Here is a 13,834-nt window from a genome sequence, read left to right on the forward strand (position 1 = left end):
AGATACAATATTATCAGGTGTGGTGTATGAGTATCAACCACATATAAAGCTGACCACTTTAACGAATGAACAATGGTGCTCATTGGTTAAGTGGCCAGGCTCCCTTGTGGTATAAAAGACATAAACCACTGCCAATAATTGTGTGTCTTCTATTATAGCAAGGCTAGGGTCATAACAGAAAAGCAGTTATGGTCTGTGATTTACATTCCAGTGGACCATACACAAATCATGCTGCAACTGGCAGCAAGTGAACATCACATTACAGTACCAATTAGCTCATTAAGAGGCAGTATTTTAAGCTACTTTTTCAAGAAACACAGGTTTTATATTTTGTTAACAGCTATGACAACAGTCTCCATTCTATCAAGTGCATCTTTTATTTCAAATCACATCCCCATAAGTGCATGGCTGCTGTGCTTATCTTTCATTATTTTACCTATTTTTCTCCACTTGCTGTTTTGAAAAGGTTTAACAAGAATTATTGCTTTCAACTTAACATTATTGTATTGCATACTTTTCTCCTGTCCCAGGATTTTGGCAGAACTAGGCTGAGTAGTCAATTCCCTTCAGATTAAACTTAAAAGCCGTCTCTTGAGCAGAAGGGTGGCACAATGTCAATAAAACTTTGAATCATATCTTCGAAGAAGCTGGAAGCTCACATTCTGAATTCAGGCAGCAAGCAAAGTCACAAAAACTCGTACACAGGCCAAACCCTCACGTATTACACCCTTCAGTCAGTGCATATCCAAAAGACTTAGCAATCGATTTTAAGGCACTTCATTCTGAATTCATCATGTTCCGCTGCCACATACAGTACATCATAAATTACCTATTTAAAAATTATTTTCTTCATCACACCTTTCACACAACTTAATGGTATGAATGTAAAACAATTACCTAGGCACAGTTCAATGCAAATACATCTACTGAAATTGCATAGATCTACAACAAAGTAGGTGATGTAGCATCATATTTCTACTCCTACAACACTGTTGTAGTTAAAATAGGGTTATTCCGATCATTGTGATGATCAGTTGATTGATTTGCCCTGACAAAATGCTAGTCATTTCTCGATCATCACTATAAATCTGCTGTGGCAAGGGGTGAGGGGAGTACGTCACAATACACAACGGTAAATAATCATTCTCACCAAACATTTCTGTACATTATATTATGTGCTACAAATTATACAACTGCAAAATTGTGAATAAGATATAAAGGAATTGATAGTAGGACACACATTTTATCCCACTCAAGAGTAAAACCATCTACATCTATTTCAAGTTTAATCACCTGTGAATCAGAAATTATTTTTCATTCACAGAATAAACTGTGTGTCTCATCTTAATTCCACCCCCCACCTCGCCTCACAATGCAGCTAGCAAATGCCCTGAACTGGCCATCAACTTGACAGACATCATCAAACAATCAGCAAGATTATCTGAATAACCTCATCAAGAGCATGTACGTTATCAAGTAACAATTCCATAAGCAGAAAGCGGTTTTCATTTTTAGCATGCTGCAGTGCTGAAGGACTCAACATGTAAATCTACTACCAGAAGAGGTATCATTAGAAGATAAAAAAAGGTAGTTTCAACTACACACTGCACATTTTCTTCTAATAGTTGCACTCTTACTGTTTAAAAAATAAAATAAATAGCATGTCATGTTAGCTACTTTAAGTACCATTTTAGATATACTGAATTACAATCATGTTTTTCGAACAAGTAATGCTCTTATTTTCAAAGTTAATTTAAAAACATGTCAAAATAAGATTGTGTTTAGATATACAAAATATGTCGACATTTCACTAAAAATATCTTGCCCTGACTTCCTTAAGTGTCTGTGGCCAATGCACCAAACCCTCCACTAAAAACATACTGAAGAAATATTAAGTATTGTCATACTGAATACCAGTACTCTCAGTATATGCACATTCATATAACTAAATATTCAGAAATAAAAAATAAAAATTTCAAAAGGACTAGCATGAAAACAAATCAATGAGTACAGGGCCATGCAAAATCAAAACCGACTGTAAAAATGAATTAAAATATATCATTTAAGTAAAAGTTAAGAAACTAATAGAAAATATTTGCCCAAATTAAAAGGTACATTGATTTTTTTTTTTCCTACATTTACTTCAAGGCCTTAAGCACCTTTAAAATAAAAATCAACCATCTATGTCCCCAAAGGGCTACTCTGTCTTTTACTTTCTGGGTGACTGGCTATCTGTTGGTGTAACAGTTTCCTGTCTCTCTGTAGACAGATACAGTTCTAATCCTCCCATTTATTTAGATTTACTCCCCCTGACTTAAACTCTTTAATGGACTGATCAATAGCTTTACCGTTATAACACAGGATTTTTTTTTTCAGCCAAATAAAAAACAAAAAGAGAACTTTAAGGAAAAGTTAAGTAGCAGATGGAGATTTAAAAAAAAATACATTTTTCTTGCTAACATCCATTTTCACTATCTTCCATGCTTATACTGCTTCGTCGACTGCTTGTCTTTGAAGCGCCAGGTGACACAGATGATAGGAGTGGATCAGTAGCTTCCCCTGGGGAGAGAGTATCGTCCATCAGAATATCTTCTAGCTTGGAACCCATTTTCATGGGCGCATTATAGGTGCCAATATGTCCAAGGTTATCGTTGAAGTTGAGAGTTCCATCAGTAGTAGTGTGGGAAAGATCGGAGTGGTGCTGTAAGCCATCTCTGTGGCACTCATCAATTACTGGTTCTAGTTTAACGTTCCGTCCAGTAAGATCAGGTGAGCAGAGGCCAGAAGGGTTGACCAGTGGCAGTCCATGTGCACGGGCTTGCATTTCAAGTTCCTGAGAGTTAAATACAATAATCGAGTTCACAAATAGATTGATTCTGATTATGTTTAATCTATTCATTTTCTCAAACTCAAGGCGACCACCTTAAAATTGTGAATTGAAATTCAGTCCCCAGATTCCTTGATTTAAAAAAAAAACATTTTTGGTACTCAATTTATAAAAATTCTCTCAGTGATTCAGTATGGTAATGATGAAATGTTCACCTTACAATAAATAGTGTGGTCAGTATTATTCTGTAGTGTCAATTCAGATAATGTGCTCGACTCCCTGGAGTGGGGCTTAAACTCTCAACCTTCCGAGTCAGGAGAGAGAAGGCTAACACTGAGGGAAGGCCGACATACCAAAGATAATGGCACATGGAATTAAGGGAATATAGCCACATGGAGAGACGGGGTTTGGAGGGTGATGAAGGGGACTTCTCAGACGGGAAACATGAGGTGAGTGGAGTTCTGCAGGGGTCTGTTCTGGGGCTGCTCCAGAGTCAGGAATTGAGGAAACAATATCAAAATTTAGAGTCATGGAATCTTGGTGTGCTGGTGCGTACAAGTGGATAAGGCCGTAATAAAGATAAACCAAATCTAAAGGTGTAGAATACAAAAGGATGAAATGTTGAATGTGTACTTAATTAGGCTGTAGCTGAAGTATTTTATACAGTTTTAGGCACTCTATTATACCAAGAATATAAAAGCAATGGAAATGTTGCAGCACAGTATCATTAGATGTAACTAAAGATGAGGGGTTACCAGTTATGAAGAGAGACTTGAGAAGCTAGGGCTTTTATTGCTGGTGCTGAGAAAGTTAAGGGGTGACCTAAAACAGGTCTTCAAGATTATGGAATGTTATGATAGGGAAAATAGTGATAAATTATTTCCACTGGTTAGTTGAACCTGTTCAACCTTCGTCGTCTCCAGGCCAGATACAAGACTGTCCCAACCTCTGCGTCGAGCTACAGTAAGCAGACGACGCCTGCATCTGTGCACATTCAGGGGCTGAACTCCAAGTCATAGTCAACATCTTCACTGAGGCATATGAAAGAATGGGCCTTACACTAAACATCCATAAGACAAAGGTCCTCCACCAGCCTGTCCCCGCCGCATAGCACTGCCCCCCCAGTCATCAAGATCCACGGCGCGGCCCTGGGCAACGTGGACCATTTCCCATACCTCGGAAGCCTGTTATCAACAAGGGCAGACATTGATGAGGAGATTCAACATCGCCTCCAGTGCGCCAGTGCAACCTTCGGCCGCCTGAGGAAAAGAGTGTTTGAAGACCAGGCCCTCAAATCTGCCAGCAAGCTCATCGTTTACAGGGCTGTAGTAATATCCGCCCGCCTGTATGGCTCAGAGGCATGGACCATATAACAGTGGACATCTCAAATCGCTGGAGAAATACCACCAACGATGTCTCCGCAAGATCCTGCAAATTCTCTGGGAGGACAGACACACCAACGTTAGCGTCCTCGACCAGACCAACATCCCCAGCATTGAAGCACTGACCACACTCGATCAGCTCTGCTGGGCAGGCCACATAGTTCGCATGCCTGACACAAGACTCCCAAAGCAAGCGCTCTACTCGGAACTCCTTCACGGCAAACGAGCCAAAGATGGGCAGAGGAAACGTTTCAAGGACACCCTCAAAGCCTCCCTGATAAAGTACTGACACCTGGGAGTCCCTGGCCAAAGCCCGCCCTAAGTGGAGGAAGTGCATCCGGGAGGCCGCTGAGCACCTCGAGTCTCATCGCCAAGAGCATGCAGAAACCAAGCGCAGGCAACGGAAGGAGCATGCGGCAAACCAGTCCCACCCACCCCTTCCCTCAACGACTATCTGCCCCACCTGTGACAGGGACTGTGGTTCTCGTATTGGACTGTTCAGCCACCTAAGGACTCATGTTTAGAGTGGGTGCAAGTCTTCCTCGATTCCGAGGGATTGCCTATGACGATGGTAATAAGAGGGCACAAATTTAGGAACTCAGAATTAAACGGGAGTTTAGAAAAGAATTCTTTACGTAGAGAGTGGTTTATATGTGGAATTATCTGGCGCAAACAATTGTTTAAGCAAAGTCCATAAATTATTTTAAAAGGGGATTAGTGGATGGCTTGAGAAAGAGGAACAATAAAGGGTGTGACGAGAAAAACATGATGGGCCGAATGGTTTGTTTCAGTGTTGGAATATTCTATGGTTCTACGCTCAAAACATATTTCAGCATTCCAATGGACTTTAAATGTATAGATTTCAGCAAAAGTGGAAGCAGCCTGGGGAAGATTTCTTGGTTGGGAATGGTGACGAGCATGGGCACTGGGAAATAAATGGGTGAAGGAATAAAAAGTTTAAAAGATATCTTAATTAACCTGTATTCTCAGTAGTAAGTGTCGGTTAGCATGCTCTAGTTTTTTCTGCCGTGATTCAAAGTCTTTTGCTCTGTGCTGTTCCTTTTGAAGCCTTCGAATATAATCCACAGATGCCTTTAGAATAGTGCCTTTGTTCCAGCGCATATCCCTGTTGAAATGATCAAAAGAGGTTAGGCAAAAGATGCTTGAGGCAACTTTAGAGCAGAGCAAAGTTTGGCATCATTAAGTTGTGCTAGATTTTACTAACTGTAAACAGTACAGCTGTCGCAGGAAAAACATGGCATAAACATGCCCATTTTAAATTTGGCTACAGTTTATAATTGCAAGACAACATTGTAATTTCTGCCTTTAAATCCAAGTATATCAAAGTGTAGTAACCACCAGTAAATTATATTGTACACCAAAGGCTACTGTAGGAGTCTTATGTAAATAGCTGTAATTCATCACACAAACTGCTTTGGTGTGACACATTTATTTCTTGTTTGTTTTTCATAAATTACTGACAAATGTATATTTCATTAATAAGGATATGTTTCCAAATTGTCAACTGCACACTACCTCGACTACTGCATTAAACAGTAAATGGCAGGTTTCCTCTCCTTGCACCCAGTTCGTGCCAGCCCAGCAGCGCAAATAAATCCCTACCCCGGGTGTCTGTGGCAACTAAGGGCGATCAGCTCAGCGAAGTGAGCCAAAACTTGGGGGCTTAATTTTCCGGCAATGTTCCGGCCTGAATTTCCACTTTTTGCTCAAAATGGGCGACAGGCGACTGTTTTGGGCGATATATGGGCGATGTGAAGTGGAAAGTCTAGTCCAAAATGCTTTCCTATAATACAAAATCTGGTTCATCTAGCAATAAAGCCAGAATCGTTTTTTGGAAAACACACCATATAAAACATGTCAGGCTGTGTCCAGTAGAGTTGGTCCACAGACATCACAAATAAAGTGATGTTCCAGGCAGAGGAATACTTCAACAATATGCTGATTCAATGTTATATCATGCAAAATAAAATTAAAACCCTCTCCATAAAGGGTTAGAACACTTCAATAACTCAGTAAGTTGAATGCTGGATGGAAGGCCAGAGGCCTTGAGTTCAAATTCTGGCAAGGTTCAACTTGGTTCTGGCAAGGTCAATTTTTCATTGCTTCAAGGTGGATAAAATAAGTGCTATATCTTAGGAGAATGGGAGGCTGCACGAGACATGAGGCATGTGCACAATGCTCAGCCACTGGGAAAGTCGTCGTCAGAGTCCTCCTCAACCGTCTTCCCCCTGTGGCCGAGGAGCTCCTCCCGGAGTCGCAGTGCGGATTTCGTCCACTAAGGGCACAACGGACATGATTTTTGCAGCGCGACAGCTGCAGGAAAAATGCAGGGAACAGTGCCAGCACATATACATGGCCGCCTTCGACCTTACAAAGGCCTTTGACACTGTCAACCACGAGGGTCTATGAAGCGTCCTCCTCTGTTTCGGATGCCCCCAAAAGTTCGTCACCATCCTTCGCCTGCTCCACGACGACATGCAGGCCGCGGTCCTTACCAACGGATCCATTACATTCCCAATCCACGTCCGGACCGGGGTCAAACAGGGCTGCATCATCGCCCCAACCCTCTTCTCAATCGTCCTCACTGCCATGCTCCACCTCACAGTCAACAAGCTCCCTGCTGGAGTGGAACTAAACTATAGAACCAGTGGGAGCCTGTTCAACCTTCGCCGTCTCCAGGCCAGGTCCAAGACCACCCCAACCTCTGTCATCGAGCTACAGTACACGGATGATGCCTGCGTCTGTGCACATACAGAGGTTGAACTCCAGGACATAGTCAACGTATTTTCTGAGGCGCACGAAAGCATAGGCCTTACGCCTAATATCCATAAGACAAAGGTCCTCCACCAGCCTGTCCTCGCCGCACAGCACTGCCCCCCAAACATCAAGATCCACGGCGCGGCCCTGGACAACGTGGACCATTTCCCATACCTCGGGAGCCTCTTATCAACAAGAGCAGACATTGACGATGAGATTCTCAACACCGCCTCCAGTGCGCCAGTGCAGCCTTCGGCCACCTGAGGAAAGGAGTGTCTGAAGACAGGCCCTCAAAAGTGCCACCAAGCTCATGGTCTACAGGGCTGTAGTAATACCTGCCCTCCTATATGGCTCAGAGATATGGACCATGTACAGTAGACACTTCAAGTCACTGGAGAAATACCATCAACGATGTCTCCGCAAGATCCTACAAATCCCCTGGGTGAACAGACGCACCAACATTAGCGTCCTCGACCAGGCCAACATCCCCAGCATTGAAGCACTGACCACACTCGATCAGCTCCGCTGGGCAGACCACATTTGTGTCAGGCATGCGAACAGACTCCCAAAGCAAGCGCTCCTTCACGGCAAACGAACCAAAGGTGGGCAGAGGAAACGTTACAAGGACACCCTCAAAGCCTCCCTGATAAAGTGCAACATCCTCACTGACATCTGGGAGTCCCTGGCCAAAGACCGCCCTAAGTGGAGGAAGTGCATCCGGGAGGGCGCTGAGCACCTCGAGTCTCGTCGCCGAGAGCATGCAGAAACCAAGCGCCGGCAGCAGAAGGAGCGTGCGGCAAACAAGTCCCACCCTCCCTTTCCCTCAACGACTGTCTGTCCCACCTGTGACAGGGACTGTGGTTCTTGTATTGGACTGTTCAGTCACCTAAGGACTCATTTTAAGAGTGGAAGCAAGTCTTCCTCGATTCTGAGGGACTGCCTATGATGATGATGCTCACCATGCTGTTAGTGGTACAGTCCTCACCACTTGTACAGAGCGCATTGGTGCTAACGCAGTTTGCCCACTATATGTTTTGGATGGTTTATCCGCAATGAAATAGATTTAATTCTAAAATGTCGATGGCTATGTATAATATATATTTTAAAATCAAGATTCAGCTATTCCTTTGTTGAAACAAGCAATGATATTGGATATTTTAGAATAATCCTCGGGTATGTGTAATCAGAAAGTACATGATTAAGTCCAGTTGTTAGGATAGGCAGTGGTGGTCGTATTAAGGTATCTGTTGGCTACTTTGTACTTTGGACCTTGACGAGGTGCGATTTACTTTGTTATTGCAGTGAGTGCAGAGTAGTGCAAAAGAAAGAAAAGACAGACTTGCATTTATGTAGCACCTTTCATGGCCACTAGACATCCCAAAGTGCTTTACAGCCAATGAAGTCATCATCAGTGGAATCGAGGAAGACTTGCTTCCACTCTTAACATGAGTCTTGAGATGGCTGAACAGTCCAATACGAGAACCACGGTCCCTGTCACAGGTGGGACAGACAGTCGTTGAGGGAAAGGGAGGGTGGGACTGGTTTGCCACACACTCCTTCCACTGCCTGTGCTTGATTTCTGCATGCTCTTGGCGATGAGACTCGATGCGCTTCCTCCACTTAGGGTGGTCTTTGGCCAGGGACTCCCAGGTGTCGGTGGAGATGTTGCACTTTATCAGGGAGGCTTTGAGGGTGTCCTTGTAATGTTTCCTCTGCCCAGCTTTGGCTCATTTGCCGTGAAGGAGGTCCGAGTAGAGCACTTGCTTTGGGAGTCTCGTGTTTGCCATGCAAACTATGTAGCCTGCCCAGCGGAGCTGATCGAGTGTGGTCAGTGCTGCAATGCTGGGGATGTTGGCCTGATCGAGGACACTAACGTTGGTGCGTCTGTCCTCCCAGGGGATTTGTAGGATCTTGCGGAGACATCGTTGGTGGTATTTCTCCAGCGACTTGAGGTGTCTACTGCACATGATCCATGTTTCTGAGCCATACAGGAGGGCGGGTATTACTACAGCCCTGTAGACCATGAACTTGGTGGCAGTTTTGAAGGCCTGGTCTTCAAACACTCTTTTCCTCAGGCGGCCGAAGGCTGCACTGTCGCACTGGAGGCGATTTTGGATCTCGTCGTCAATGCCTGCTCTTGTTGAAAGGAGGCTCCCGAGATATGGGAAGTGGTCCACATTGTCTAGGGCCGCGCCGTAGATCTTGATGACTGGGGGACAGTGCTGTGCAGCGAGGACAGGCTGGTGGAGGACCTTTGTCTTACTGATGAAGTACTTCTTGAAATGTAATCTCTGTTGTAATGTGGGAAACGCGGCAGCCAATTGGCACACAACAAGCTCCCACAAACAACAATGTGATAATGACCAGATAATCTATTTTAGTGATGTTGATTGAGGGACAAATATTGGCCAGGACACCGGGGATAATTTTCATCTCGCTTCTATCCTCTTTAAAGATGTAAACTTGGCAGTAATGAGATGCAAATCAGTCCTGTTGAGCCTGTTTTCACAAATAGATGATGGTGCATTATAATTATGTTAGTCTTTTGTGGCGTGAAATACTCACTTTCCAACGCTTGTAAGCCGGCGCTAACCACGTGCGGCAGTTTAAACATTTTTGACACCGACCCGAATCAAAACGGGATGCAGCGCCGTTTTTGTGGACAATCGATTTTAGTCGTCCACGAATTTTTCAGTGGGGCTTTTGGATGCACACTACCCAAAAGCCCCACAAAAAAAATGTTAACTTAAGGAATCAGCACGGGGCACAAGAGGACAGGAGCGAGGCAACTGAATATACAATAAAATACCATTTTTTTCCCCACGGGGAACTCTTTTTGGAGTAAGGGAAGAAGATTTCCGGGCGGAAAGGGCTACCCTGCCCTGCTGCAATCCCAGGCTGAAAGGACTGCTCCCCACCGGCTGGACCCGCTGCAATCCCCGGCCGAATGGCCCGCCCTGCGAGTTGAAGTTTGGGAGCGGGAGGGCCATTCGGCCGGGGATTGCAGCGGGTCCAGCCGGGGGCCGGGGGGGGGGGGGGTAGCAATGGGGCCAGCTGGGGAGGGGAGAGGTCCTTCGTGACCCTTTCGGCAGCAATGGGTTGGCAGTCCTTTTGGGGGAGCGCCTCTGGTTGCCCTGGCAACTTCAGCTTTTCGCGATTGCCCACAGACTTGAAGCTCCGCCCCTGAGAACGCTGCGCCAATTCAAATATTTATTTGGCGAAAGTCCCTATTTTTTTTTTTCTAGCGCAAATGCACACACAAAAAATTGTACGTTAACATGCACGGCCGCCAAAAATCCAGCAAGTGGAAAAGAGTTTCTGCCTGTATTTTTGTACATTTTATTTTATTATACTTTGCTTTCAATTCCAATCTAGATTTGTTATTAAAAGCAAGAAATTGAAAAGTCCAGGTGGAAAACCTTAGCAGCAAAGTTGTATTCTGTCCAAAAATGATTTATTCTATTTGATCAGAAAATGTACTCGTGAGATTCAAAACAGATATTAACTAATAAAATAACTATCCAAGGTAATCAATGACAGAGAACAAAATTTGAAGAGTTTAACTGAGGTTGTACTTACGGATCATTAGACTTTGGAATTAATGTGCCCAGTTCCTTTATACGATCGTTGATGTTGAACCTCCTCCTCCTTTCAACTTGATGATTTAAAGGCAAAACAGCTTAGTCCAAAGGATGAATTACTTGTTCAGAAATAACAAATACAATGTCCTGGTGCACAACATTGGAGCAGCAATGCAATGCCTCACAGCAATAGTGAGATACAGGCTGGATCCCTGCACTGCATAGTTCCTGATCCCAATCAGGTTGCCTCAAGGACATGCCAAGGAGAAGGTCTCCTTGAAGAAACTTTCCACAAAGGCGAAAAGTAAAGGGCTGCATACCCTCAAATTTCTTTTTTAAAGTTAAGCATTTTTTCTATTAAGTGAACAACGTTTACGACTATTTTGCAAGGTTACCAGTAAAATTGAAATAATCTGAAAACATACTCAAATTATGATTGTCCTTTTTCTGCCTTTCCTTTGCAAGTGCTCTGGCTTCAGCTTCTGAAAACAGAACTTCAAGTTAAGGATGGAACTGATGGCCTTTTGCAGGACCAACCATTGCCGTTTGGTCCAAATTATAGCAACGTTCGATTCGCACTGGCAAAAGTGCATCAATTAATTCTGGACTACACAATAAAATGTTTTTTAAAAACTTACAAAACAATACCACTGGGAATTCAAATGTTATCAGCAGTGGTTACACAAACAATAATGGTTGTTGAAGTGTTGAATGATTGAAATAAATTCTGTGTATCAGCACTTGCCTGGTAATAGAGAATTGTGCATTTTCATAGAGGGACTTTTAAAATGGAGTTCCATGCCTGCAACCATTGATTCTGTGAATTATATAGAAAACAATTTATACTACAAATAGCAATTTTCTATTTGAATAATATAGGGTTATTTTAGCAATCTAAACTGAATAAAGCAATGAGATGGGACACTAAAGTAACATGATTAGACAGTACTGCTACCAAATCCCTAATGTGATTTATTCTTATTACTTTGTAATCATTGAAATTACTTTTCTTCAAATAAATTGTAGTGTTGTGCCAATGCACACAACTTTGAAGTCTTCGAATTTAAGGTCACTTTTAGCATAGTAATGAATATACAATTATTCTAACATGTTTCTGGAGGTTAATGTTATAGGTAAAGGCACTGAGGAAATATCAGTGTTTGTTGAAATTGTTACAGTTCCCTGGACCACTGCTTTTTCATTTATAAAGTAAAAATAATCTGAAAAGGTAAATTTTTAAATACAAAGTTTTAAAAAATTTCTGACATTACAATTTCCGTGCAACGCTCATAACTTCATTACTCACAATCCTCATTGCTTTAATCTGACATCATCACATACATAAGTCATTGAATTTTGCTGAGAATATGAACAGTTTTCATTAAATGTCAAATTGAATTGACAGATTTTCATTACATGATCAAAGGTTTCAGGTAAATCTTGGGTTAAATGGTAGAGGCCTACTTTTGTTTTTGCTATTATTATTACACGTCAGTTTAGGCACACTAGTCTGTGTATAAAAAAAATGCACTTACATAGTGCCATTTACATTTTCAGATACCCCAAAGCACATCATAGCGAATGAATAAGTTTTGAAATTTGTAGACAATTGCCCAAAACCATATGGAACGGCCCAATCTGCAATTTTAGCCATACATTATGCCATTTTGTGCCCAATCTTCCCGTTGCGAATTTACTCCAAAATTTCCTTGAAAATAAATTTGAATAAGCTGCAGCTGTGAATCAGGAGCCTCAGAGATGGCACAGCCAACGGCCTGTCCCATCTGCATCAATGAATTAATTCCGCAGTTTGATATTGGCATGATCTGAGTCATAGAATTGTGAATTTCAAATCCTTTCAAAATGCTGAACTTGATCACTTGCAGGAAATCGTTTGAGTTATGAACACACTTCCCTGCTGTATTCAGTTTGCAGGAATATGCTCGGTTACAGATTTTATTTAGAAGACCGTCGAGCGTGATCCCAACAGGCACCCACAGCTCACTAAAATTATTCAGAGGAGGCCTGAACCCTACTTTCGAACGGGCCTGTGACCTCTGACTTCTGCTCCATGAGCGTGCCAACTTTCTCAGGCCTAAACAAATTTCTGCCCCACTCTACCTTTCATCTATGGCTTGTTTATTACACTTTATTGCACTACACTGTGCACACCATGACAAAGAAGAAATGTTTTGTTGGGTTTCAGTTAAGAATTAAAAATATCAAGAAAGAGTAGAACTTTTATTTTACTTTAATTTATTATTGCTGCCACTGAGCCAAGACTGACATTTGGTACATCAAGCAATAATAATGTTGCTATAAAGAGTGAGGATTCCTGTAATGGACTGATCATTCCTCCAATCTACGTGCTGTGGCATCAAGTAAACTCATAATTATGTTGGTGAACTTGGGTTTTTAAAATCGCTGAATTAATTGATTTAAAAAAAGTCATACACCTCACTTCAGCAACAACTAAATTCTTAACTTCAGTACTTACCTTTCCATTTGTGCAATATTAACTTTGCGCTTTTATGTACTGAATATTGTTTGTTAAACGAAGCATCTGAGAGAAACCCTACTCACGGGCAAATATAAGTGGAAAACTTCCTCTGCTGTAAGTATCAAAATCGTAAATGCACGTGTGAAGGAAATATGAATATGTACCCAATAAGGCATTTGGCAGTTAAAAGTTTACTATTTTGCTGAAAGTTTTAAGGTTAATTGCTGTGTCAGGAATGTTCACAAAAGTGAATTCTACTGGATTATTGCTTTGTGCTTACCAGAAAACAATCTGTTGGAAGTGGCAGGAAAACTCTGTGCACAATACAACCTTCAATTATTGACTTGCTGCAGTTTGCGATTTATGTCCCACAATTAATGTGCACAAATAATCCCACTGGCCGCTTCCATCCAGAGCCTAGTCCCTTACTGATAAAAATTGATTTGTTTCCACATCTTTTATTTGAGCTAAAATGAGACAGAAAATGCAGAAAAAGTTGCTAATTGGCAATATTTAATATTCATCATGTTCTTGTGATTTTGGTATCATCTGTTCCAAGTCTGTGTTCAGTTGTCTTCAGCATGTGGCTTAACCATCGCCAAGTGCATACAGAAATCAAGCACAGGCAGCAGAAAGAAAGTGCGGCAAACCTGTCCCACCCTCCCTTTCCCTCAATGACTGTCTGTCCCACCTGTGACAGGGACTGTGGTTCTTGTATTGGACTGTTGAGCCACCTAAGGACTCATTCTGAGAGTGGAAGCAAGTC

General features: G+C 42.3%; 1 protein-coding gene across 14 annotated transcripts in view; it reads right to left on the reverse strand.

Annotated features, from left to right (window-relative positions):
• Positions 1-358: 358 nt before the first annotated feature.
• LOC139277138 (microphthalmia-associated transcription factor-like) overlaps positions 359-13,834 on the reverse strand; it is a 403,865-nt gene continuing 390,389 nt past the window's right edge. For 13 of the 14 annotated variants that reach the window (XM_070895176.1, XM_070895177.1, XM_070895189.1 and 10 more), the window contains 5 exons: positions 11,314-11,385; positions 10,994-11,050; positions 10,567-10,642; positions 5,188-5,335; positions 359-2,833 (listed from right to left, as the gene is read on the reverse strand). In XM_070895176.1, the coding sequence (XP_070751277.1) occupies positions 2,456-2,833; positions 5,188-5,335; positions 10,567-10,642; positions 10,994-11,050; positions 11,314-11,385 (731 nt within the window). In that variant the 3' untranslated portion in view covers positions 359-2,455. The remainder of the gene's footprint in view (positions 2,834-5,187; positions 5,336-10,566; positions 10,643-10,993; positions 11,051-11,313; positions 11,386-13,834) is intronic. The other variant, XM_070895178.1, reaches the window with a different exon arrangement.

The sequence above is a fragment of the Pristiophorus japonicus genome, chromosome 12, assembly GCF_044704955.1.
Source record: "Pristiophorus japonicus isolate sPriJap1 chromosome 12, sPriJap1.hap1, whole genome shotgun sequence".
In the NCBI taxonomy this organism is placed as follows: Eukaryota; Metazoa; Chordata; class Chondrichthyes; family Pristiophoridae; genus Pristiophorus; species Pristiophorus japonicus.